The sequence below is a fragment of the Astyanax mexicanus genome, chromosome 1 (assembly GCF_023375975.1).
Source record: "Astyanax mexicanus isolate ESR-SI-001 chromosome 1, AstMex3_surface, whole genome shotgun sequence".
Taxonomy (NCBI): domain Eukaryota; kingdom Metazoa; phylum Chordata; class Actinopteri; order Characiformes; family Acestrorhamphidae; genus Astyanax; species Astyanax mexicanus.
Window position 1 is genome coordinate 40,954,265 of NC_064408.1, and position 26,942 is coordinate 40,981,206.

Genomic DNA, 26,942 nt, shown 5'->3' on the forward strand with positions numbered 1-26,942 from the left:
GTAAACCAGCATCAGGGCCTTGGGTGCCCATGGTTGTGTGATCAATGGAGGCTCAACAGAAAGTTGTGCTATAATGTCTTGGTGTCAGATACCACCAGTGTTGGGTACGATACTTTGAAAAAGTAATTAGTTATAGTTATTAGTTACTTTTCCGAAAAAGTAACTGAGTTACTAACTAAACTACTCCACTATAAAAGTAACTAGTTACCAGTAAAAGTATCTATTGCGTTACGTTTGTGTTAATCGCCCACCGTAATCCGGGGCTCAGCCCAGTTAATTATATTCATTTATTAGCTGATCAGTTGGATCCGGTGGAAAACATACAATTTTAGGGCAGAGACCAGGGTTAAAAAACTCATTTAAACTAAGTATAGTACTAAATTCTGGCTATCCACAAAATCCAGCTTCTAGCTAACTGCTTAGCTAAATAAATGTTCGTTAAATATAGCTTACAGTAATCCTGCAATCCTTAATTAATAAAAACACAGTATTCTTTTGAAAATGAAATAGTTATTGGCTGATCAGGTACATTCTCAAACCTTGATCTGTGTGTTTTGATTCAGAAACGAGTCTTTTTAAGCAGCTATCAGAAACGATTGCTGTATATCCAGATATGTTTTATCATCAGCGCTGAAACCCGGTGCAAGAACTCAAAAACCCAGGCGGCGGGGGGGCTGGGCCTTCCCTACTAGCCCACCGCGCTCTGCAATACCAGCAAGCTGATTGGCTGTTTCTCCTGAAAGGCGGAACTTTATCCTTGATAAAGGGATTTTCCATTCACAGCGGACAGCGGCCTGTCTCCTCACTAATAATACAGCTGAGCTGAGTGAAATGATTCGGGGCTTCTGGAAGCCCAGGCCAGGCGACGCCCCTGTGTATTATCATACATGAACAAACAGCTCTTACAGAAATTGCAGACTAGAAATAATTTTCCGGCATCGATTTGGCGCCCCCTCTAGTGCAGCGCCCCTATGCGTCGCATACGCTGCCTACCCCCTTTTTGAGCCACTGCACAACGCGCACACACACACACACACACTTACGCCTTTGTCTGTATGTGCAAAGTTAAAGAAAAGTTAATTAAGCGGCTAAAGTAACGTGCAGTAACAGGGTGTGGAAAATGGTAACGGTGTTATAGTTACAGTCAGAGTAATTAGTTAGATTACTTGTTACTGAAAAAAGTTTATTTCAACGCCGTTATTCCCATCACTGGATACCACAGGATATCTTCAGTGAAGTTCATGCCTTTATATAGTGAACAATGCTGGTTTCTGGTAAAGATGCAGAATCATTAACCACACCAAAGACAACAGACCCTTCTACAGCCCAATCAGTGTTGCAGAAGCAGCCCACATTTCTCATCATAATGGCGATGGAACATAACCAATTACTTTAGTTTCCACACTAAACTGCAGTAAAAAACCAAAAAGAACCAAACCAAACTGTAGAATAAAAAAAAAAACTTGGGTTTGGACCTTCAGAATTTTCTGTTTGGTGTAAAACCTGCCCTGCAGAACAGTTCAGACCAAAAAATCTAAATCTGGACCAATTAAAAAAGAGGTACAAACCAAACTCCACCACACTTTATTTCATTTTCAGTGTGGAAGAATCTTTTTTTTTTTTAGTTTAAGATCAATTACACGCATTTGAGGCAGGCTACCGTGACCCATTAAGCAGGGATAAATCAGCTGGACAAACTAGAAAAGTTGTTTTGAACTGGAAAAGATCTTTTGTTTATGATGTAACTGCTACGCAACAAGCACATTCATTTGGAGAATTGGAAGTTTGGAAGACCAGTGTGGTGCTGCTGGTAGTAATTCTGTAGTACTAGCAGTATAGTGGCAATGAAATTATTCAGTGTATTGATTTATTTTGTTTGAATAATGCAACAATAGATTCCCTTATACAAACCAGCCAGGAACATACTGTGTGTACAGGTCTGAAAAAAAATAAGATAAGATAAAAAAGATGATTTTCTTTGATTTTACCAAATTGAAAATCTCTGGAATATAATCAAGAGGAAGATGGATCATCAAAAGCCATCAAACCAAGCTGAACTGCTTGAATTTTTGCACCAGGAGTAGCATAAAGTTATCCAAAAGCAGTGTGTAAGACTGGTGGAGGAGAACATCCCTATATGCATGAAAACCATACTTAAAAACCAGGGTTGTTGCACCCAAATATTGATTTGTGAACTCTTAAAACTTGTATATGAATATGAACTTGTTTTCTTTCCATTATTTGAGGTCTGAAAACTCATTTTCTGCAAATAAATGCTCTAAATGACAATATTTGGGGTTTGGCTATTGACTGGGGGCTGGAGCCTAACCCATCGGGCAAAAGGCAGTATACAAATTAAGCAGGCCGCCAATCAATCGCAGGGCAGACAGACAGACAGACACGCAGACACAATTACTCACACATTCAGACCTAGGGGGCAATTTTCAATCAAGTTCCAATAAGCCTGTCGTGCCATCATTGGACCGTGGAAGGAAACCAGAGCACCTGGAAGAAACCCACGCAAACATGGGGAGAATGTGCAAACTCCACACAGAACCCCAGCCGGGAATCCAACCCAGGCCGTCTTGCTATGAGGCAACAGTGCTACCAATGTGCCACCAAGTTTGATTGCTAGCATGCTAACATTCGGTTAGTACCGTGGGAAAAGCCTGCACATAAAGACACAATAGCAGTATTGAACAAGGCTTGTAGTAATGTGGGACAAGGCTCAGCATGCTAGCATGCTAACATTGAGGTAGCAATGTTGGATAAACCAGATACAAGGTGTGAAAACTGCTCTTATCCAGAGCTACTTAAAAGATTATTCCAACTACAGGAGTGGGTGAATATAGTGTTAGGAGTCTTGCTCAAGGACTCAATGACTTGTTATCCACTGCACCACACCAACCAGTATGCTCTGTTTCACAAATTAGCAAGCCAGAATCAGACTGGAGACACTTGACAACAGCCACTGATGAGACATAGTGGAATTTCAGGTCCTAATAAACAATGCATCAAATGGAAAAAGAAACTATAGCTTGCCAAATGGGTCCACCATTTGGGCCAGCAGTGGAAAAAAGAGGAACATGATACTGAAAAAAAAAAAATTACTGACTAACATCCTATGTGGGTTAGTCTAGTTTATTGAACTGTAGCAAGATTGAACATTTAAAAAACTCTTATCTTATGGGTTAGGAGTTGTTTAAACTTTAAATGCACACCAACCAACCTCATAAAAGACTATAAAACATACTAAATACAATCAATTTATTATGTTTTCTTTAAATTTCCTTTGGCGTGGGTGCTAACTGATGCGCCCAAGGCCTAATGTGTGTATTATCCCCCTCAGAGTGAGTCATATAGTGTCTATTACAGAGATTACTGAACACCTCCGCACACTGCAGGTGAGTGTAATGATTTAGACATGGTGCTAATTGGCCAGATATAAGCGTAGATTGCTTGTTAGCTATATTAGCCCCGTAGCTCCGGCGTACACGTAAAAGCAGTTCACTTCATTTGGGGGGAAGGGGGAGGGGGGAGTTGTCTTTATGCTGGAGGCACCTTTAGTAAATTAGTAGAGTTTAAATAACAGAGAATACCGGGGTCCAATCGACAGCAATGCAGACTCATTTAGACTCCATCTGCTCTTACACTGATCTCTGATGTAAACAGTTGGCCAGTGATAGCTCTGGCTGGACCGGGTGTCTTCACACACACACACACACACACACACCTGGCCACAGTTAGCTGTGACGGGGCCTCTGTGTGTATTATGTGGGTCTGTGTTTCAGGCAGATGGGCTCTGATTAAAGCAGCTCAGTAATTATATTTGTGTGTGTGTGTGTGTGTGTGTGTTTTCTTTCTGCAGTATTATTACTCCATAAAGGATATATCAGTTGGAGGGATGTGCATCTGTTATGGCCATGCCAAAGCCTGTCCACTCAACCTGATCACCAAGGTAAATACTTTCAGTTATATACTGTTAATTATATGTTAAACTAGTTTGACCATACCAACATACTACCTTCAGCCAGGCCATTATCAACTTATCATAAAACATTAGACTTTTGCTGATCTTCATATCATCCATTGTGTTTCCTTGTGCATTTTGTTCTACATATAAATAAACATGAGCAATCTGTATTAAAAATAGCACCCCTATACGTAGAGTGGGCTGCGGTAAGTGAAGAAAAACAGTTTACATCTTCCAAATTATCATTAAATGAAAGTTCAATGTCCTTTAAAAGTATGTAATAGCATTATTATAAAGTTGAAGTAAGTAAATGATGTGGGGTTGATGCTGCAGTTGGTCTGCAGGTTTAGGTTCAGCAACAGTATGTGCTGAAAGAATGAGGTCAGCTGACTCTACCTGAATATATTGAATATAAACCACTTTATTCCTGAATCAATGGATTTTTTCTTCTCTCGTGATCACAAGCATATTCCAAGATAACAATGTCAGGATTGATGGGGCTGGAATTGTGAAAGAGTTCAGGATTCAGGGAGCATGAGATCATCATTTCCACTCATGGATTGAGAGAGTTCACCACAGAGTCCAGACCTTAACCTCATTGAGAATCTTTGGGACGTGCTGGATGGAGAAGGCTTTGTTCAGAAGTCAGACTCTACCATTGACTGGATTGAAATGATTATTGTGAAGTTGCAGAAGCTTATTAAAACAATACCACAGAGAATACATGACGCAATCAAACCTTTTTCTTTGGGACAGGCACTGTATTATGTTCCCATTTTTAATATCATTAAATGGTCATAAAATTACTATAATATTGATTATCACACTTAATTATCGACCAGTAAAAACAATTATTAAGCTACAGATTTACTGTCCAATAGATAGAGATCACTGCAGTCAGTTTTGTTCGTTTATGAATCTGAATGATAAAAAAAAAAATATATATATATATATATATATATATATATATATATATATATATATATATATATAAAAGCACCATTCAAAAATCTCTGATCATTCTGTTCATTGCTCTTTAAACAGGTGTGATTAAATTGTATTGCTCAATATGTCATAGTACCAATATATTCTATGAAAATAACATGTTTTTTTTATGTTATATCAGTTATATCATTTTAAACAAGAAATCATCATCTGGGATAAAATGTAGTCCCAAAAATCCATTTATGGTGATAGGCCTAGTTATGTAGCATACTCTACTGTTTAATGTTAAATGCTTATTTCTACATTGTTCGCTATTATATTCACTAGTATATGTTTTGTATTGTGTATATTTATTGCAAATACTGCTTTTCATATTAATATTGTCAATGGATTTTTTGCATTTTATTATTTTTACCTTTACCCTTTTTTTGCATAATGTGAGCTAAAAGTTATCAAAATATTTCAGTGTAATTGTCCTAATCATTATATAGTCTCATTGATTTCTCACTGATTTTATGTCAGTCAATGTTTCACTTTAAGCCATTAATTGTAAAAAAAAAAAAAAAAACTTGATGTAATGAAATTAGGTATACACTCTGATTCTTCTGTTTGGTGTGTGTGTGTGTGTGTGTGTTAGAAACTGAGCTGTGAGTGTGAGCACAACACATGTGGAGAGAGCTGTGACCGCTGCTGTCCCGGCTACAACCAGAAACCCTGGATGGCTGGAACCTTCCTCACACGCCACGTCTGTGAGAGTAAGAGAACCTCATCCCCACAGAAATTTCCAGCTAATCCCAAACAGAACCTCAAAACAACCTGAACCATATTACACGCTACTAAACTACACATGAGCTAATCAATAAACTACAATAAAACAGCTGCAAGACCAGCCAAAAGTATCGGCAGAAGAACAATTTCATTAACTTGTGTTTCAAGAAAGCTCATTTAAAACTGTCTAAAAGGACCTAACAATATAAATGTTGTATATGTAATGATCTATAGCTAGAGATGCTTGGGCATTGTTCATTTCCACATTAATGCCACACAGATGCCAGACCAACTTCAGCTCCGCTTACTTACAGCCAAGTCTAAGCAAACACTGGGAATCTAAGCTGACTGTAAATAAATGGACGAGCTTAACTGACCAAAATAAAAGGATTTTGATGTTTCGAGTAATCTTACTGCTTAAAATAGCCTATATTTACTGGTACAATTGTTAAAAAGTTATCATTTTAATAATAACAACAAAAATCTAACACTTCGGCTTAGCTCCAGCTGAGAGAGTCTGTGATTCCCTGTACAGAACTACACTGTAGAGCCTAAAGTAGAAAGAACAAAAAGTGCTGCTTATCCAGCATAAAAAAAAACTGTCTGAACGTGATTAATTTAGCTTACTGACTCCTGCAATGCTGCAATGCAATTTTGCAGCGCTTGCTGTTGTGTGTGTGGTTAGTGGTGTTTGTTAGCTCTGCTACTCACTGATTGGGCTAAAAGATTCACTTATCCCCACTTAGATAGTGTTAGTGGGGATAAATTCTTTATTCTCCTTTTTCCTGTAGACAAATTAGTCTTACATTAGTTCAATCTAGTGACTGGAAAAAGTATTGTAGCTTTCTGTGAGCAAACAGCCCAAGTGACTCATACAGCGCTGCAGAGAAATATCAACCAAACACCAATATTTTTTTTTACTGAAAATCGGCCAATGTAGATACATTGTCGATCAATCGTTCAATCTCTATCTATAGCAAATAGACAGTGGATGTAGCCAAAAACTGCATCTCATTCTCAAGCACAGTATTCACTTAAATAATTTGCACAATGTTGTTTTAAAAATTATTATTATTTTTTTTTTTGTACACATGTTGCTCTAAAGATTGTGACTGTTGGTGTAAATCTAAATCTCGTCTTGTGTCTGCAGAGTGTAACTGCCACGGCAAATCAGAGGAGTGCTACTACAATCAGACAGTGGCTGATGGGAAACTGAGTCTGAACGTTAATGGAGAATATGAAGGGGGCGGAGTCTGTAGAGGCTGCTCTGAAAACACAGCTGGAGTAAACTGCCAGTCCTGTACTGACGGTTATTATCGACCACGAGGAGTGAGTCTTCTGATATCAGACTGAGTTTAACTACGCATTAGACAGCAGATCTTTTCCCCGTCCCCTTCCCTGTCACACACACACACACACACACACACACACACACACACACACACATTTCTTTCATATAGCACACTGTTTTATTGAAAAGGTCAGTAATGCCATAATTTAGTGTTAGCTACTTAGCAAGTTAGCTAGTTAGTTAGCAGTCAGCTATTGTGCTTAGCTAGCTAACTGCTAGCTAGCTAGCTAGCTAGGTGTTGTTTTGTTGAAAGCATGTTTTTCTATTTTTTTTTTTTAATTAGAATGTTGATATAAACATTATTAGCTAATAATAGCCCTGCGATGGATTGGCGGCCTGTCCAGGGTGTATCCTGCCTTCCGCCCGATGCCGGCTGGGATAGGCTCCACCACATCACCCCCCCCCACCCCCCCCCCCCCCGCGACCCTTACTCGATGAAGCGGTTGATAATGACTTGACTTGACTAGCTAATAATGTAACATGGTTACAGATTAAATTAGCTATATTCATATCCAATTTAGCAGAACATTAGGTTAGCTTACCTAGCACCTTGCACTAGCTATGTTATTAGCTAATGCTGCATTTCATTTAAACTGGAAAGTCAGAATTTCCTAATTTCCTAGTTTCAAGTGCAAAATTGCAACTGGAACAGTCCTATAGGTTCGAAATCCTACTTAGAAAATCTGGAGAGCCTGAACAACCCGAGTTCAGAATCCAAGATGGCTGCCTTGCACATCAACAGTAGTAAAGCAGTGGTTTTGTACTGTTTATTAGCATTTCTATCCATGTGAGTCTCATTAAATCAATCAATTATACACACAGTAGTTTCCAACATATGTATATGAGCTCACACAAGGTTAAGATGCACTAAATATTGAGCACTGTGTTAATATCATTTAAGAAATATCGATATCCAGGCTAAGCTGGGGCAATGCTAACAAATATAACGAGCTGTTTAACTGAAACACAGCAAACCTGAGTGTACATGTAGCTTTAAAGTTAGGTTACTTTAGGTCATTGTCAGACATGCAGTAAAAGCCGCTATGCTAAACACAAATGTCACAGCCTGCTTACAGTCAGTGTGAACTGTGAATATTCAGCACTTCGGTCAAAATGTAAGCAAATTCATTTTTACAGCCTAGTTTTGGAACTGTTTACAGGTGTTCACACTTACAGCATAAACAGGACGGTTTGTTGTAATATCCAGGAAAAAAAAATTGATGGCAGCAATGATAGTTAGCATTCCAGCTTTTTGCGGTCAAGTCATTTAGATTTAGATTGTGTGATCTGCAGGCAGATAGTTCTCATCTACACACTTGAGCTCATAGGTTTCAGCGTGGGTTTGTGATACTTATCGTAGAATTTAAATTTGTTCAAAATATATCTGAGGTTGATCCTAAATGAAGTTAATGTGAGTGATCCCATTATCAGTGTCGGATCATGTGCTGCGTGTAGGGCACCAAAATCAAGTTGAAATGAAACGAAAAATCATCATAATAATAGTAATTATCATACAAAAACGTAAAAATTTTACGTTAACACATATCGTCGCTATCTAATAAAAAACAAAATAGTCTAATCTCCAAAACAGCAACTTTACAGGAGAGAGAAAAAAACATGTAAACTTTCAATAGAAGTCAATGTAAAAAAAAGAGTTTATTTCAGGTATTTTTGAAGAGTTTCTATTGGTCGTTCATCAAGAAATTCTGGTGCAGTGTAAGGGACAGTTTGTCTGTTCAAATTATGTAGTAAACTAAAAATCGACAAAAATGGAGATAAGTGTTTTTCATTGGACAGTGATAATATACGCAATACAAAGTAACATATTTGCTTAAAAGAGATAAATCTGTGCAAAAGTGGGAATGCAGGTTTAAACCATAAATGTTTATGGCAGCCGCGTGCACAGCGGAGCTGGGGGAGAAGCTGCTCTCCTCACGCTTCTTGTGCAGAGACTTGTATATAGACCAGGTTTTTAACTAATATACAAAATAAGAAAATAAAACGATAATCAAATTACATGACTGTCATTGTGTTGAAGAAATTGTAATAGTATTCATGGAAAATGTGGGCAAATTGCCTAGTTGGTTGTATATAGACCACTACATCCTTGAAGAAGCCTTTCCATACTATTAATGACATAAATAGGGCTCCGAAATGGCTAGCGCCAGCCCTTCACAGCATTAGATGGATGGATGGATGGATGGATGTTGCCATCCTCTTGTTTTGTCTGCTTTTTTTGTCAGCTTTTAGCTTTTTGTTAAAGATGTCGCATGTGTAGCTTTGAGCTCCCACTACCCTCCCCAGGTTTGTATTTGTCTTGTCCTAGATAGATAGATAGATAGATAGATAGATAGATAGATAGATAGATAGATAGATAGATAGATAGATAGATAGATAGATAGATAGATAGATAGATAGACAGACAGACAGACAGACAGACAGACAGATAGATAGTTAGATACTTTATTTGTCCCGATGGAAATTTTGGGAATATTATCTCATTACTGTAGGCTTATTTCCTGCTTGGATTATTTTATATACTTTTTATTCTTTCATCCTTCTTTCCTCTCGTCACATATCTATCTTAGGTGAATCCGGAGGATCCTTACCCCTGCAGACCCTGCTCATGTGATCCTGAGGGCTCTATCTCGTCTGCATGCATACCTGATGAGACTCAGGCCAGCGGAGGTGAATACAGCAATTTCTTACTATTAATGTGAATATAGTTTATATACTTTAACAACATTTACCTGAGTCAATCAGCAGGAGTGAATGGGGCCTATAATGTGAGCTTTGTGTTTTATTTGCGAGAGTGTTCATATTTATGATTGTGTATGTATATGTTTTGTTTTCTGTGCACACACACACACACACACACACACAGGTCTGTCTGAGGGCTGGTGCCGCTGTAAGCAGGGTTACACAGGTGAAAAGTGCGACAGGTGTGCTTTCGGCTACACTGGATTCCCTGAGTGCCAGCGCTGCAACTGCAGTGTGTTCGGCAGCATTAATCAGGACCCCTGCCAGCTACCGTGTGTGTGCAAGGTATGAAACACACACACTCACACACATTTTTTTAACCAAAGCTATTTGTAACCTTGATCATTTCCTGTGTGTGAAGCAAGGGCATCACACTGTGCTGTGCTTTTGATAAATGTACCTTGGCTAAGTTTTGAAAAATGTATTATTATTATTATTATTATTTCATTTAAAAAAACATGTTTAAAAATAATCATAATTATAATATTAGTAAGCATGTTACATTCAGGTAAAAATTCTCAGATGTGTTTAGCAAGCCTATTTCCAACTCTGTTATTACATTACATTTGGCAGACGCTTTTGTCCAAAGCGACTTACAATATTGAAGTGCAAATAATAGAAGAGGTTAAGTACAAAAATAATAGAAGTTAAAAATAAAACATCTATAGATAGGCCTTAAGGAGGTCAGAGGGAAATAATGGGATAGAGGAGTAGAGAAGAGGAAGAAGGAGATGAGGTTAGAATTAGTTAGTTTGTTAGAGGTGTTAGGAGAGTAAGTGCTCTTTGAAGAGCTCTGTCTTCAGGAGTTTCTTAAAGATAGCGAGAGATTCTCCTGATCTGGTAGTGGAAGGTAGTTTGTTCCACCATTGGGGAACTCTGTATGAGAACAGTCTGGATTGCTTTGTGTGAGTGTTTGGTAAAGTGAGGCGACGTTCATTGGAGGAGCGCAGCGGGCGGGAAGTAGCGTAGGCCTTCAGGAGCGAGTGCAGGTAGGAAGGAGCCTGTTCTGTCATCACCTTGTAGGCGATTGTAAGTGCTTTGAATTTGATGCGAGCAGCAACCGGTAGCCAGTGGAGCTCAATGAGCAGCGGAGTGACATGTGCCCGTTTTGGTTGGTTGAAGAGCAGACGTGCTGCTGCATTCTGAATCATCTGTAGTGGTTTTACTACACAGGCCGGGAGGCCAGTTAGTACGGCATTGCAGTAGTCGAGGCGTGAGATTACCACAGCTTGTACCAGGAGTTGGGTTGCCTGTTGCGTCAGAAACGGTCGAATTTTTCCGATGTTGTAAAGCGCAAAGCGGCAGGATCGAGCAACTGAGGCCACATGGTGCGTGAAGAGAAGCTGGTCATCAACCATGACACCCATGACACCATTCTACCTCATAATGAAATATTGTTTTTTTTGTTTGTTTGTTTTGTGGAGGATGCAAACAAATAAACAGAAAAAAAAAAAAGATCTTATTTGATTGGATTTTTTTTTTAACCCTAGCAAAAGTTAAAAAAATATATATTAGATTTACCACTGTATAATATTGGAAATCGCTGTAATTATTGATGAATCCTACCAGGCAATGTTTCCATCCTCTTGTTTTGTCCTCTCTTTTGTCAGCTGTTAGCTGTTAGATGTTGCATTTGTAGCTTTGAGCTCCCACTACCTTCCCCAGGTTTGTCTTTGTCTTAGCGATAAACAGTTAAGCTGGTGTTTTCCCCTGGTGAAGCAGTCCAGCTTGTTTTCTAGGAAACAAACATTTAAAGGAGAGCTAGTAAAAAAAAAAAGAAAAACGACAAAAAAGAAAAGCCTAGGTCTCAAGCTCTGGGTTGTGTAGCAGAGTGTGGAGGTGATGTGCTGCTGTCTAGTATCAACAACACTGTATTCTCTTTTGTTTTTAAATGTTTTGCCATTGGTTGGGGTTTATGTCAATGTGTAAAAGTGCAAATATATTGTATATAAAGTCAGGACTGTTATGTAACTGTTTTTTGGGGTTTGGAATTGACCTGTTTTGGTTATGCAAGACACAAGCATGTTTTAAAGTTAATTTTTATATTTTAATGGTAACTAAATTCATTCTTTACCTATTCAAAAGCAGGTTGTCGACATTCTAGATTTTTACATGTCATTTAGGCTGTTTTTCAATAAGTAAAAAGTAATTACACTCGGAAAATATCTAAGTTTGTAATCTTAAAAAATTAACACCTATTAAAATAACATTGATTGCACATATTGGGACTAATTGAGTTTAAATTGTATCTGATTTAAAACATTACACAATGTAAAATGGATACATTAGGAACAACCTTACCTGCCTGATTTGCTTTCATTTTACTCTGTTTACTACCGCCAGAAAGCCAGTTTAAATACAGTGAATCGCACAATTTCTGCAATAGAACATTAAATTAAATGAAAATGATCCAGTTTATGGGTACGCATCGTTTTAAAATATGACTAATTGAGTCTGAAATTGTATCTCGTTCATTATCTCCACACAGATTGAACTGTTTGACTCGTGCAAGTGATGTTTATCAGGCTGCATCATTAGGGAACAACTTCACGGGCTTCATTTACTTTAAGTGTTTTCTACGCGGCCAACTTGCAGTATTGACCCGCCTTCAATACTAAGCTATGTATTGATTAACCTTCAGTGTTGAGTTAGAATATTGATTAAAGGTCCTAAAAAATAACTCACTGTTGTTTTTCGCTCACTAAAAGTGCAATGAAGTCTGCAGCGAAGGCCGCGAGGCTCACATTGACTGCTCAGGGCGAGTAATTGGTGTAAAAACACACACTCCAAACGCGGATGTTTGTTTTGGCCGCGGCTCTCCCGGCTTCATCCCTTCTCCCTTCCAATTAGAGGCAACCAGCTCCCATGGCAACCGAACGGGCTGACCTTTCACCTCGCTTCAGCTAATTATTGAACTGTGTGCAGTTAAATGCAGCGTTAGGACAACACACGAAATATATCTCCCATACATCCCATTCATATATATTCATATATTTATTTATATATTTAAATTAAATTAAGTGTAAAAAGAAAATTGGTTTGCCCCTTCATGATTTTTTTTGCATTTTTGTCACTCTTAAATGTTTCAGATCACCAAACAAATTTAAATATGAGTCAAACACAACACATTATTAATGAAGAAAAAATCCAAACCTTTATGGCCCTGTGTGAAAAAGTGTTTGCCCTCCATTATCACACCTGAGTTCAATTTCTCCGACCAAACCCAGACCTGATTACTGTCACACCTGTTCTCAATCAAGAAATCACTTAAATAGGACCTGCCTTACAAAGTGAAATAGACCAACAGATACTCAAAAGCTACACATCATGTCAATATCCAAAGAAAATAAGATTAAGATTATTATTAGTCTGAAAAAGGTTATCCACAAATGGCAAAAACATGGACACTGGTGAACCTTCCCAGGAGGGACAGGCTAACCAAAATTACCCCAAGAGAGCAGTGACCACTCATACAAGAGGTCACAAAAGACCCCACAAAAACATCATGGCAGAGTACCAAACGAACACAGCTTTAACATTAAGGCTCGTCTCAATTATGCCAGAATACGTCTTGAAGATCCCCAAGGCTTTTGGGAAAATACTCTGTGGACTGGTGACAGGTGTGGACTTACGTTTTAGGAAGGCGTGTCCCATTAGATCTGGCGTAAAAGTAACTCTGTGTTTCTGAAAAAGAACATCATACCTGCAGTAAAACATGGTGGTAGTAGGATGGTCTGGGGCTGTATTGCTGCTTCAGCAAATATAAACTTCATTTATAATAATTATATTATTGACTTATTGTATGATATATGCAGTTAAACAAAGTCAACTTGCTGACCCTAATATTGTCCATTTTTTTATTTATTGTTATTATTTTTGTTTTTTTTTTCCTGAATGAGAAAACCGAATGACCAAAATATCAATTTCGTATAAAAACAGATTCATTTCATTTATTTTAATATTTTTTTACGACATAAAAAAGTATAATTCAATTTCAATGTTTAAATATTCTTGAGCGTTAAAAGTTCATTACTCTTTCAAATTATATAACTTTATTATTATGCTATTAAATTATCATTATTTTAATGGCATAAAACACCTTCTTAACGTCTTAACATGACAATAAAATTGTTTATTGCCTATTGTTTAATATATCAGGAGATTTTGTGCATTGCCAGTATATGAAAATAAAAAACAGTTGCACAAAATAAACACACACACACACACACACACACAATGCTCAGTTTAACCAGCCGGCACTCACTGCTGCCATATAGATTTCTAGCATTTATGCCTGGCAGAGTTTCATTAATGAGCCTTGTTATATAACTGGAGGCCCTCAGCGGCCATCGTGGACAACTTCTGATGCCAAACTTATCTGAACACAGTGTTGAAGGGGTCGATAGATAGATTAATGGATAGCCAGAAAGAAAAACAACAAGCTTTTATATTGTTTACAAGTTATTTTATTATTTGTACTTTGCTGCACTTGTAATGAATAGCTTTTACTCATCTAATGTGCATCTACTGCTGTCCCAGGAGTTCAGTATGTAGTTTTTTTTTTACACTTTCCATATAAACAAAAATACTGATGAACACAACAGAATGCTCTCAAGCACCCACAAATTAGGGTCAGTGTCAGTTCAGCTAACTGTGAGCAGCTAGTGTGTTTTCAGGAGTGATAAGGGCTCCATCCAGTACCTTTAAAGGTCTCTCTGAGTTGTATATGCATACTGCACATGACCCAGTTCCTCAAACCTCCATAGTCTGCAGTAGCTAAGAAAAGAAGTCGATCGGAGAGATGTTAGGTGTTTAAGTCAACCAGTGAGTTCATGGCCTCGCCCATTTCGGCAGGTGGAGCTTACAGCTCTGTTTACACAGCTAGTTAGCGTTAGCTAACTTGTGCAAGTAACTGTAGGTTTAAATCGGATCTCCGGTTGATTCTGCGTTTTGCCGAGACCTTAAATATATACTAGGGAAGCATGGTTTGACAAGGTAGCAAAACTCGACAGAACATCAGTCAAAGCGGGCGTCGATCGCGATGTATTTTATGGTATAGAGCGGACTCTGGGGCTTATAAAACCTGTCTTTCTTCAGAAATCACTAATTCAATGATCTAAAGCAGGGCTAAATAGAAACACCAGAACACTTTCCTTCACAAAAAACGACTCACATGGCATTCATTCATACTAGAGACCACAACTAGACATTATAAAACGAATGAAAAAACGATGGAATGAGATCTTTAAAGGTGTGAAATAGACTTGAAGTGTGGTGCCACATGATAACGAGTAGGAACTTGTGTTGAATAGATCACCTTTGTTTTCTCCCAGCATTCTTAAAATTTAGCACTTTTAACCAGTGTTTCCAACCGGCTTACAGTGCTAGTGATAGGGGCATAGAGTTGCCCATGCAAAGAAACCTACACTTTTGCAACATTAAGAAGCTTAAAGTAACCTTGTTGGAAATGCATGAATATTATAGAGATGATTTTTCTTAGCAGCAGCTGGAATTCATGCATTTCCATAGAACCCATTTTGCAATCTGTTCCTCTAGTCTACCCATTTTTTTCATGTATGTCAGTTGACTTATCATGACTTAAACAGTTTTTAATAAACTACCTGTAAACTTTCAAAGCTCTCAGTGCCTCGTTTTAAATGTCAGGTCTCTCTACATTCTACCAATGAATTGCAGAGCTACTTTAAGCTTGTTAATGGTGTAAAAATAGAGATTTTAGAGAATAATTCAAAGTAGCCATGGCGTAATTCATAGAGGATACTGAATCATTCATAGTGGTTACTAAATAATTAATAGTAGCCATGGTGTAATTCATAGAGGATACTGATTGATTCACATACTTACGGAATAATTCATACTAGGTGTAAAATAATTCATAGAGGAGACTGACTGATTCGTAGAGGTTACTGAATAATTCATAGTAACCATGGTTTAATTCATAGAGGATATCCATAAATAATCCATACTAGAGAATATAGATGATAGTAATTAAATAATAATAGCTACTGAAAAATGTATTGTGGTCACTTAAAAGAATATTCTATAGTAGCAATTTCACAGTGGCTGTTTTTCATAGTACATTCTAGATTCACAGTAGTTACTAAAAAACTCCCTGTTTACTAAATGATTTATAGTGGATAGCAAATCATTTATAAGAGATACTGAATAATTTAAAGTAATTGTTGAATAACCCATAGTACCTACTGTTTAATGTATAGTTGTCCATACTAGTTCAAGACAAGACAAGACAAGACAAATGTGTACACCATACTTGTGCTGGGTTTAGGTGAAATTTTTGGCCTCTGCTTTTAACTGATCTATGCAGTGAACACACACATACACACACTACTGAGTACCCTCAGAAATCAGCCACAAGGCATTGCTCAAGGGCCCAACAGTGGCGGCCTGCCAAACCTGGGTATCGAACCCACAATCTTGTCTTCGATGGCTCGGTGCTTTAAAAATAGATTTTTTTCTGTTACTTTTAAGGTCTAGTTTTAATATTAATTCACTTAAACGTACTTTCCTCTTTTTGTGTCTTTCTTTTTTATTACTGTATTTTATTTGAATGTCAAACTCTGTGTTTGAATTATCTTGTAAAGTCCTTTATAAACCTGTTAAAAAAAAACTTTTATATTTTTATTATTTGAGACCTGAGGGAAATCTTTCAGAATGTCTGCATGTGTGTGTGTGTGTGTGTGTCACACTTCCCTTGAGTGTGTGCTGTCACAGTGTGTAGGAGTGCGTGCAACCCAGTTTTTCTCATCCAGCTGTTGTTTCTCTCTCTTTCTCTCTCTCTCTCTCTCTCTCTCTCTCTTTCAGGATAATGTAGAGGGGGTAAACTGTGACCGCTGTAAGATGGGATTTTATAATCTCCATGGAGACGGTTTCCACGGGTGCGAGAAGTGTTACTGTTCTGGAGTGGCCAGCAACTGTGAGGATTTGCTGTGGAAACGCAGCAATGTACGTAATGGGACTTAAATCACAGTCTCGTTTGTGTGTGTGTGTGTGTGTGTGTGTGTGTGTGTGTGTGTGTGTGGTCATTCACTTTGCTCTCTGGGTGATAATTCAGATTCAGGCTCACTAAGCAATAAATACACATGTAGTACACACACACACTCCAACACCTCCAGTGCCGTGTGTAAAGTTCACAGGTTAATGGTGTGTTAGGGGGGAAACAAGGACAGTGGGGCAGTTTAAGGTGTGTGTGTGTGTGTGAGAGTGTGTACAGGTTGGACGCTACATACATCTGTCTCCACAATTAACCTGACCTTGAATTCTCTCTTCAAAGCACTGCTACCTTTAATCACTGCCCATTGGGCTGTGTGTGTGTGTGTGTGTGTGTGTGTGCATCCTTAAATGCTAGTAATCAATCTTACTTGAACTCACAAGCCTCCTGTGCTATGGTTAAATAGATCGTTTAGCTAAAGGCCTAGACTAGCTAAAAGCCTGTTTGTCTCAATTACAAAGTTTATCTGTGTTATTAGCATTTAGCTTTAGCACATGCTAATATTCACATAACATAACTCCTCTACATAGATCATTCACATCCTTCTGAACACTCCATATGACCTCCATGTGTCTGTAATCATTTTAACTCTTGTTATTGGAATGGAATTAAACATTATATGTAATAAACATGTAATACATATGTAATTATAATATGTGTAAGTAATGGTAGAGCAATAGGCTAAGTTTGGGAAAGCTGTACAATTGAAATAACCTATCGGGTCACCTTTAGCCTGGATACAAAATGAGATGAGAGTTGGACATGGAGGCATACAGGTTCCATTTAAGATCCTGCAGCGTAATTGCCTATAGAAAGTTGCATCAGGGCCTGTAGATCCTGCACACTGAAGCTGGTGTTTTTTTCTGTTCTCATAAATGATCAATTGTTGACCAATCTTGGGAGTATGCAGGCAAGAAAATGTTACATTCAGGCTGACACATTCCTAGAAAACCTTTGCTGTATTGCCAGTAGGAAGCCCTGTCATTAGAGGCAACTCATATGTCTACAGCATGCAAATAACGCTTAGCTGTTTGTGTCCCTCGCATCACTACTAGGGGTAACTGACTGTTTTAGTGCAATGGCTCTGCTGATCATCACACCAGCAATTAGGGCAGTGTGTCCTTAAAGTCAACCATCGTTGACTCTCAAGTCTGTATTTGTCAATAAAGATCATAATGTTTCAGTCAATAGTAGTCTAGGTTTCTCATCAAGTCACTGCTGCAAATGAAGGTGACAGTGATTTGTTGAAGGATATCAAGATAGCAGATAATTAGCAAAAGCAACTAGTCCAATAATGTGCCCCTCCTAATTTCAGTCAAATGGGCAACATTGTTCTGCCATTGAAGCATATCTAGCCGTCAAAGATCTCTCACCAAGAGGAACACTACCCTACTGTAGACTCCAGGAGCCTCCTATAGCGCAACAGAGGAAGCACATTTATAATTTTTGTGGCAAGACCCAGAGGAAATTGATTCATGTTCAGAGTCTGTCTTGTTGGAACAATTTGATTGTCTATCAATATTTGAAGCACTGGGCAGTGTCTTGTTGGGACTCAACTCTCCAGATTCTCCAGCAATTTTATGAGTACAGTCTTGAGCCTTGTGGGAAAGACTCAACAGGGATCTTCTGTTCACTGGCCAAATCCTCATTGAAAGGACTTGATTCTCTACCGATCTTTGGGGCACTGGGCTGAGTTTTGTTGGAAGGAGGCAATTCTGCATCAATCTTCTGAGCAAGGTGCAGAGTCTTGTTGGAAGGACTCAACTCTCCAGTGATCTTCTGAGCAATGTGCTCATGTGGCAAGGATCTGATTCTCCAGCGATTTTCTGAGTACAGTCTTGAGCCTTGGGAAAGACTTGACAGTGATCTTCTCAGCACTGGCCAAAGCCTTGTGGTAAGGACTTAATTCTCTAGCGATCTTTGGAACATTAGGCAGAGTCTTGTTGGAAGGATTCAATTATGCATTGACCTTCTGAGCACTGGCCAAAGCCTTGTTGGAAGGACTCAACTCTGCAGTGATACTCTGAGCAATTTTCAGAGCCATGTGGGAAGGATTTGATTGTCCAGTGTTTTTCTGAGTACATTCTTGTGGAAAAGTCTTAACAGTGATCTTTTCAGCACTGGCCAAAACCTTGTGGGAAGGACTTGATTCTCTAGAGATCTTTTGAGCATTGGCTGAAGCCTCGTTGGAAGGACTCTCCAGTGATCTTCTAAGCAATGTGCAGAGCCTTATGGGAAGGATTTGATTCTCTAGTTTTTTTTTTTTTTTGAGTACAGTCTTGAGCCTTGTGGGAAGGACTCGACAGTGATCTTCTCAGCACTGGCCAAAGCCTTCTGGGTAGAACTTAATTCTCCTGTGATCTTCTGTGTACCTTCCAGAGCCATATAGGAAGGACTCGGTTTTACAGTGATCTTCTGAGCACTGGAAAGAGCCTAGTAGTAGTAGTGATATTCAATAGAATTAGAAGTTTAAGACAAGACAAGATAGAGGACCCAGAGGTCATGGACAGGACAAGAAGCTAGAAAGCATTAGGTAGGGCAGAAGACTCAGAGGTCATGGACAGTACACGTGTCTCAGAAGCTTTGGACTGGACAGGGGATTTGGGGGTCATGGGCAGGACAGGTGCCCACTCAGAGACAAGCTGGGCAGCAGGATAAGTTCTTAGCGACAGGCGACACTTTGGTGACTTACTTGATTGTGACATGTGGTCCTGCAGCGACATCACTGATGGTGGATCACTCTTGGCTGTCGCTACTGCGGCTGAAGACCAGGGGCTGGCAGTGGAAGGCCCAGCGAATGACCTGGAGGCCCTGAAGGCTGAAGACTTGGGTGTCATGGCCTGAGCCATAGACTTGGTGTAAAGAAACCCTCCAACATATAAACACACACACACACTGAATGTAAATGCTCAAAGACCACACACACAAACTACCAAATACACACACTTATATACAGTTTACATAGAGCCAGACTGAATGTAAGCATGAAATCTCAGACTAAACACAAAGAAAACATTTCTGAATTTCCTCATCGCGTCTGCGAGCGGCAGGAGCTTCAAATATTTATCTGACCCAGAAAACGGCTTTATGAGGCGACAGGAAGCTTTTCTACATCCAAATTATCCCCAAACCTGTCAGACTGCAGCGCAGCAAGCGACACACACACACACACACACACACACAGAAACGCACACATACAAATATATATACAGGGTTTTTTAAAAATAGTTTTTCCTTTTACAAATTGCAAATAAGCTCAGAGCCCAGCAAAGTGTATGTGTGTGTGTGTGTGTATGGTAAGCAAGTAAGTAGTAAGTAGTATTCCACTTTTATAAGCTTATCTGACAATTTAAAGATGATAAAGTCTATCTGTCTGTCTCTCTCTCTCTCTCTCTGCCTCTGTATCCCTCTCTGTAGTTAACTGATATGTCAGGCTGGTTTTTGACGGGTGCAGAAGGGGAGGGGCTTGTCTGGGCGAATAGAAACACACCACTCCAAGTTTATGTCAGCCATAGAGATGCCCAGCCGCACCTGGAAGCACCTTTCTTTTGGAGTGCTCCGCCCTCTTACCTGGGGAACAAGGTGAGTACTAACCAGTTTTTTTATTTATTTTTTTGCCTAACCTAAAACATTTCAAATCACAAGAAGATATCAAGTTCAAATCAGTGTGAAATGTAACCCCTAAATCAGAGAGAGTCTGTCATGGTATGGGAGTGTGTCAGTACACTTCTGTGATGCGGCATTAATGCAGAAAAGTGCATCTGCTGCCTTCAAGACCACAACTTTTCCAGGAACAGCTGTGAATTTTAACAAAAAAAAAAATGCAAAACCACACGCTGCACACTTTACACAAGCATGGCTGCAGATAAAGAGATAAAGAGGGTCCTGTCTGTAGTCTTAACCTGTCGCGAATAGAGAATGTGTGGAGAATTTTGACTGTACTGAATTTGGTTGCACTGTACTCTTTAGAGAGGTGTTGCAGGAAGAATGCAACCTACTAACACCTGAAACATACTGCTTGGTATCCTTAGTGCCAGAACAGAGAGATTTTGTGGGTAAATAAGGAGTAACAACATTATAAGGTCCCTTATTTAAATCAGTAACACATCACATTATTAGTAGCATTACAATTGGGACCACTGTTATACCGGCTTTGAAGTTAAACAATGACAACACTAAAAAGGTATACATATAACTAATAAACTAACAAACACAGACAAACCAAGTCTCCCTGAAGCTGCGGGAGTCTCCCGCATTTCGGTAGTGGCTCCCTGATGCCCGCGAGTCACATATAATCTCCCGCAATTCAGAACGAGCGCCCCAAACGCGCACACAGGCGACAGACTTTTTTTCTCTAATCGCGTGTGGGAAGGAGAGAGAGAAAACAGAGAGGGTTCTGATTGGCCTGTTCTCTGCAAAGAGTCTGTGAGACAGCCAGTCAGTTTTTAGTGTGGGCGGGCAGTGTTTTTCCCCCCTCCCGGATGGGATTTGTTCAGCGAGTGAGAGAAAGCAGATCATGGCGGAGGCAGGGAAAGCAGAGGCAGGGTCTTCCAAAAAGAAAAAATATAAAACTCATTTCACCTCTGAATACTCTAAATTTAATAATAAAAATAAACAAAATTATTTAAAATAAAAGTAAAATTTCGTTATCCTTTGGTGTGTGTGCAAGTTTTTTTTTGTTCTGTTTTTTTTGGGCGGGGGGATGGGGGTTGGGGTATCCTCCCTGAAATCAACTTTTGCAACTTGGGATGTCTGCAAACATGTTCTAGTTCATTCAGTATTGTCTGAGTCACCTAAGCATACTTTCTTTTTTGGTTTAACATAGCTGCTGTCTTATCTCAACTTATTACTTTAATTTGAATTAACCTAAAAATTTAAGGCAACCAGGTTACTCATGTTTGTCATGCCTGACTGTAAACAGGCAGAGAGGAAACAAGAGATACTGCTGGGATGTAAAACGAAGCAGTAAACTTTATTGAAATAAACAACAAAACTACAAAATAAACAAAAATCAAGGGAATAAAGCAACACACTATAAATGGGCAAGACTGGAAACAAATATAAAAACTGGCTAAATAAACTGGACTGTGCCAAAAGAAACAAGGACCAAGAAAACAGGGAATAAGAGAAACTGCCAAAACAATACAACCAGGAAGTCAAAACAATATAACCAGGAAGTAGCACTGGGAATGAGGAAAAACAAAGGGAGCACTAGACTAAAACACAGGTAGACTAAGAAATTCAACAGGGCAAACAAACAAAACAAGAAATTAAACAGGTTTACTTAGGTAGAGAGGAGTCCAGGAAAACACCAGGATCTCGAGAGGGCTTGTGAATCAAGAACCGCGAGGAAACACAGACCATGAGAGCGACCAATATTTGTATGCTTATAAGCCACTCTGCCCAGGTGAAGCCGATCTCTAATCAGAGCCTGAGTAGCTACGTGTGTGTGTATGTGTGTGTGTGTGTGTGTTTTTGTGTGCGCTCTGATTGGGAGAGGTCCTTATTTGGGCATACAGTGCATTTTGCTGGGGGTTGGCTTGGCTGGACGGTCCTGACAATGTTTTTTAAACTGAATCAACAAAGTTTTATAGTGTCGTCAATTCCATAATTTTATCAGTTTATTTATGTAAAATATTGGTTAAAAATGCAAAATGATAAAAAGTTACTTTATTAACTTACATATTTTTTTGCAGTTGTATTGCAAATGTATTGTAAACAGTATTTTGTATGGATTTGACTAATATATTGCCATTTTAAAATGTTTATTTTTTGTAAAATTGTAGACAATTTGCTATTTTTAATCACAAAAAATTACTTTGTTTTTACAGTTAGTATTGTTAGAATTGTCATCTAAAATTTGTTAAAAAACAAAAACAGATATTAAATACATTTAATTAACAAGGATAATTTTTTTATGTCAAATCACATGACTCTGATTTCAATAGACAGTTTATTCTTGTCATAATAAAATTTTCCTGTCATTTTTTAAATACAGGGTAATATTGTAAAATTTTATGTGGAAAAACTGGTAGGTGAAGAGATTGAAGAGGTTAAGAGTTTTTCTTAAGAAACTTAATACAGATATGCACAATAATAATTCTAATCAGACTCAGAAAATAATATAAACTCTGCTCTTCTACCTACACTCAATTATGTGTGATAGATTAAAAGTTTACAATCTGTACTTTCCACACAGTTCTTTACTTCTGCCAGTCAAAATAACTGTCAGTTTAAGCTTTATATATACATATCTTTATGTGAACTTAATGCATGGGTTGTCAGTGGTGGTTTTCACAGAACTGTTCCATAGATGACTATGGTTTATCTGTGAGTGGAAATGCTTTTAAAGAACTAAATTTCTGTTAGCTTGGTGATTTTATGCACTCATTTTAAATGCCAGCCTGCGTGTGTGTGTGTATGTGTGTGTTTGGGATCCATTGGGGCCACCTTATCATCTGTTGCCTCTTAAGATGAAAATGCCACATAGATGTAATTATTAGCTGGAGATGCATTAAAATGTGTGTCTTAATGCATTAAGTTGCTGCCATGTGATTGGCTGATTCGACATTTGCGTTAATGAGCAGTTTGACTGGTGTACCTAATACAGTGGCCAGTGAGTGTATAAATCCCAACCAATTTTAATGGAGGTTTGAAGCCAAGTAAGCGATCAAGTCTGAAAGGGGCTAAAGCAAGGTGAAGGTTATTCGTAGAACTATGAGAAACCAGGTCAATACAGACTCCACATGTGTGCAAGATCAGGCCAAGATCGAGTCTATAGCTAGCTGATTTTGAAAAAGGACCCTGAACTTTCATATATTGAAAAGAAAGTAGAGCACTGTGGGCCTAAATAGTGATTTTCAAAGGTGTGTGTGTGTGTTTGTGAGGTTGAGAGACATTGAGCATACGGCAAATAACATTTTGAGTGTGTGTGTGTGTGTGTGTGTGTGTGTGTGTGTGTAGCTATTTTCCGGGCGTGTGGAAATGCGCTGGCCGTTACTGTGATTGAGTGTTTCTATAGCAAAGCCCCCGCTCCCTGCTCTACGGAGTCAAAGAAATAGCATCAATAACACACACGCACACACACACACACACACACACACACACACACACACACACACACACACACTCACCCCCTGCCTATCAACTGACTACTGAAGTATCAGACATGATGGAGCATTATGATGATAGATGAACCCAGGCATGGCCAGGCATAGTGCAGAGTGTACACACACACCCACACACACACACACACAAACACACACACAAACACACACACACGCTGAGTGTGTAAACGCAGCAGATTGATGCTCTGGCTGGGCGGGTACTGAGAGAATATGCATGATTGGGCTCCACTGATTGTTTCAACTTTCTATGAATATATTTACTGAATATTGTCCCTGCTGGGGGGTGTGTGTTTACCGAGGGAGTGTGTGTGTGTGTGTGTGTGTGTGTGTGTGTGTTTGTGTGTGTGTGAGTGTGTGAGTGGGTCAGTCCCAGAAAAGATCCCAAAGACTGATAGTATGAAATTGCTGAAAGTGTATCAGAACTGGTTGTAGCAAACTAAAATCACACATACTATGCGAATCGCTAGCAAACTCCCCAAAACGTGGACAGTTACAGGCACAGGGGTCATTGGAGTTTGATCTTTTTTATAATATTTACCCCAGTGCATACAGTAGACGAGCTAGCCTAATATTATTAGATTAATAGACTACAGAGAATAGTTTCAGATTGTTAGACAGAATGAACAGTGGCTGTTCCTCCAGCAGGTTGAAAATAAACTGGTTGAATATGTGTTTACTGGTGTAAATGGGCCTCAAGTTACTAGTGTAAATGTACATGAGGTGCAATTAGAGCACTGGGCTATCAATGACAGGGTTGAAGGTTCAGTACCTTGGTTTGGCAGGCCGCCACTGTTGGACCCTTGTTGGACGCACTGTGTTTTTTTCCCCAAAGTTGGGTCCATGAGTCCAAGCTAATTCAGAGCTCAGTTGGTATGAATGTATAATCAAAATAATGTTAACTCTCACTTTATACAGCAGATATCTACAACACAGACTCAGACTCCCATTTATATCAGACAAAAAGCTTAACAATGGCAATATGTTGTCTAATAATTAAAAAAAATACAAATTACCCTAAAAGTATCCTAAACAAAACTGCAAAACACGTAATTACCTGCTTAACAGCAGCACTTTCCAGGCTACATGTTACTCTACCATTTAAAATGATAAGCAAATGGCACTCTGGTTTGACCTTATCTTTTCCTATTGCTATCATGACGTAAAAAAAAAATTCTGTTTGTCAAACGTGGTTCTTGCTTAGCCAGAATTTGAAAGACTTGTGAAAAATTTTGATTACTGGAGGCTTTGACTGCATATGTTTGCTGATCTATGTCCTTGTTTATGTTTTGTGTGGGTGTTTGCGTCTTTGAACATTTTTTTGCAAAATAAAAATAAACAAACACAATTTTGTAAAGTCTATCCTAAGACCCATGTTTATGCTTGTTGACTCTTCTTAAAAGTAGTGTTTTGGAGTCTAGAGGTAATGAATATTCTGCAAATGAAGGATATTAATGATATCAATATCAGTAAGGGATGTTTATAGGGTATACGAAGGGAGAGAGCACTTGAATAGTAGAGGTGGGGTTATTGAGATGTTTGGGTTTAAGTTTATTGGGAAGGTTGAGCTACAGTAATATCATGTATATGAAGGGATAGAGCAGTTGAATAGTAGAGGGGGGTTATTGGGGTAGTTGAGGTTATGTGTTATGGTAGAGGCTATGGTTGTTGGTATAAGGTGGTTGGGTTTGAGGTCATTGGATTGGTTGGGCTAGGGTAAAGCAGGGTATATGAGGGGATTGGGTAATTGAAAAGTAGGAGCTGTGGTAATTGGGGTGCTTGGATTTGAGGTCATTAGGATGGTTCGTCTAGGTGCAGAGGTTTTCAAACCGTGGTATGTTTTGTGATTCACAATAACATCAGAAAACCCAACAGCATTATTACACATTATTACACATTATTACACATTGTTACAAATTGCATTTTTTTGCCCATATCATGGTCTAAAATGTTTGAGAACCACTGGGCTAGGGTAATGCTTGAGGGTATTGGGGTAGTTGGACTAGGGTGACGCACATTACATGTGAGGGGATGGGGCAGTTTAATGGTAGGGGCTGGGGTTATTGGGGTGTTTGGGTTTAAGGGTATTAGGATGGTTGTGCTAGGGTACTGCAGGGTACATGTGAGGAGATGGGGCAGTTGAATAGTATAGGCTGGGGTTATTGGGGTGTTTAGGTTTAAGGGTATTGGGATGATTGGGCTAAGGTAATACAGGATAAATGAGGGGAATTGTGAATTGGACCTGGGGGTAAATAGCTGGATGTTTTAGTAGTAAGTAGTTGGGGTTGTGTGTGTGTGTGTGTGTGTGTGTATGTGTGTATGTGTGTGTGTGTGTGGATGGGGGGTGGTTTCATGTTTTCTGAAGCTCAGAGACTTGTCTGGTTCGCATTTCATGAAGGATGGGGCCTTAACTTATTTCTCTTTAATGCGCTCTCTCTCTCTCTCTCTTTCTCTCTCCTTCTCTCTCTCCCTTCTGTATTCCTCCTCCTTTTCACTCTCATCCCACTCTCCTGCTGCTGCTCCTCCTCTGCTTTGCACTTTTCAGATGTCTCTCCTTCTGTCAAATTATTAATCTCTTCTCTCTTCTTCTGATTTGGCAATCAGTCTCTCTCTCTCTCTCAATTTCAGAACCAGTTTGTTTATGTTTGCCATAGCATACTCTACAAATACTTTTTTCCCCTTTGTGTGTGTGTGTGTGTGTGTGTGTGTGTGTGTGTGTGTGTGTGTGTGTGTGAACCTCTGTCTTGGAAATGCAGTGTTTTTTCGCCTCTCAGTAATAAAGCAGGTGTTTGTGCGCAGGCTTATTGCTGAGTGTGTGTGTAAACAAAAGCACAGCTGTGCTGTTCCGTCTACGCAGTGTTCACTCTTTCACACACCAAGGCTGGAGTGACATCTGATGCAGCACTATAGACAAACATGTGCACGTGCACACATACACACACACACACACACAGACACACACACACATACATGAAAAGGACTTTAAATGCTTAT

The 26,942-nt window shown here is 39.0% G+C and overlaps 1 protein-coding gene across 5 annotated transcripts in view; it reads left to right on the forward strand.

Moving 5' to 3' along the window:
- lama2 (laminin, alpha 2) overlaps positions 1–26,942 on the forward strand; it is a 299,175-nt gene that overhangs the window by 119,065 nt on the left and 153,168 nt on the right. For all 5 annotated transcript variants that reach the window (XM_049478821.1, XM_049478822.1, XM_049478823.1 and 2 more), the window contains exons 6-12: positions 3,869–3,958; positions 5,556–5,673; positions 6,837–7,015; positions 9,626–9,725; positions 9,922–10,082; positions 16,638–16,778; positions 20,242–20,406. In XM_049478821.1, coding sequence (XP_049334778.1) covers positions 3,869–3,958; positions 5,556–5,673; positions 6,837–7,015; positions 9,626–9,725; positions 9,922–10,082; positions 16,638–16,778; positions 20,242–20,406 — 954 coding nt within the window. The remainder of the gene's footprint in view (positions 1–3,868; positions 3,959–5,555; positions 5,674–6,836; positions 7,016–9,625; positions 9,726–9,921; positions 10,083–16,637; positions 16,779–20,241; positions 20,407–26,942) is intronic.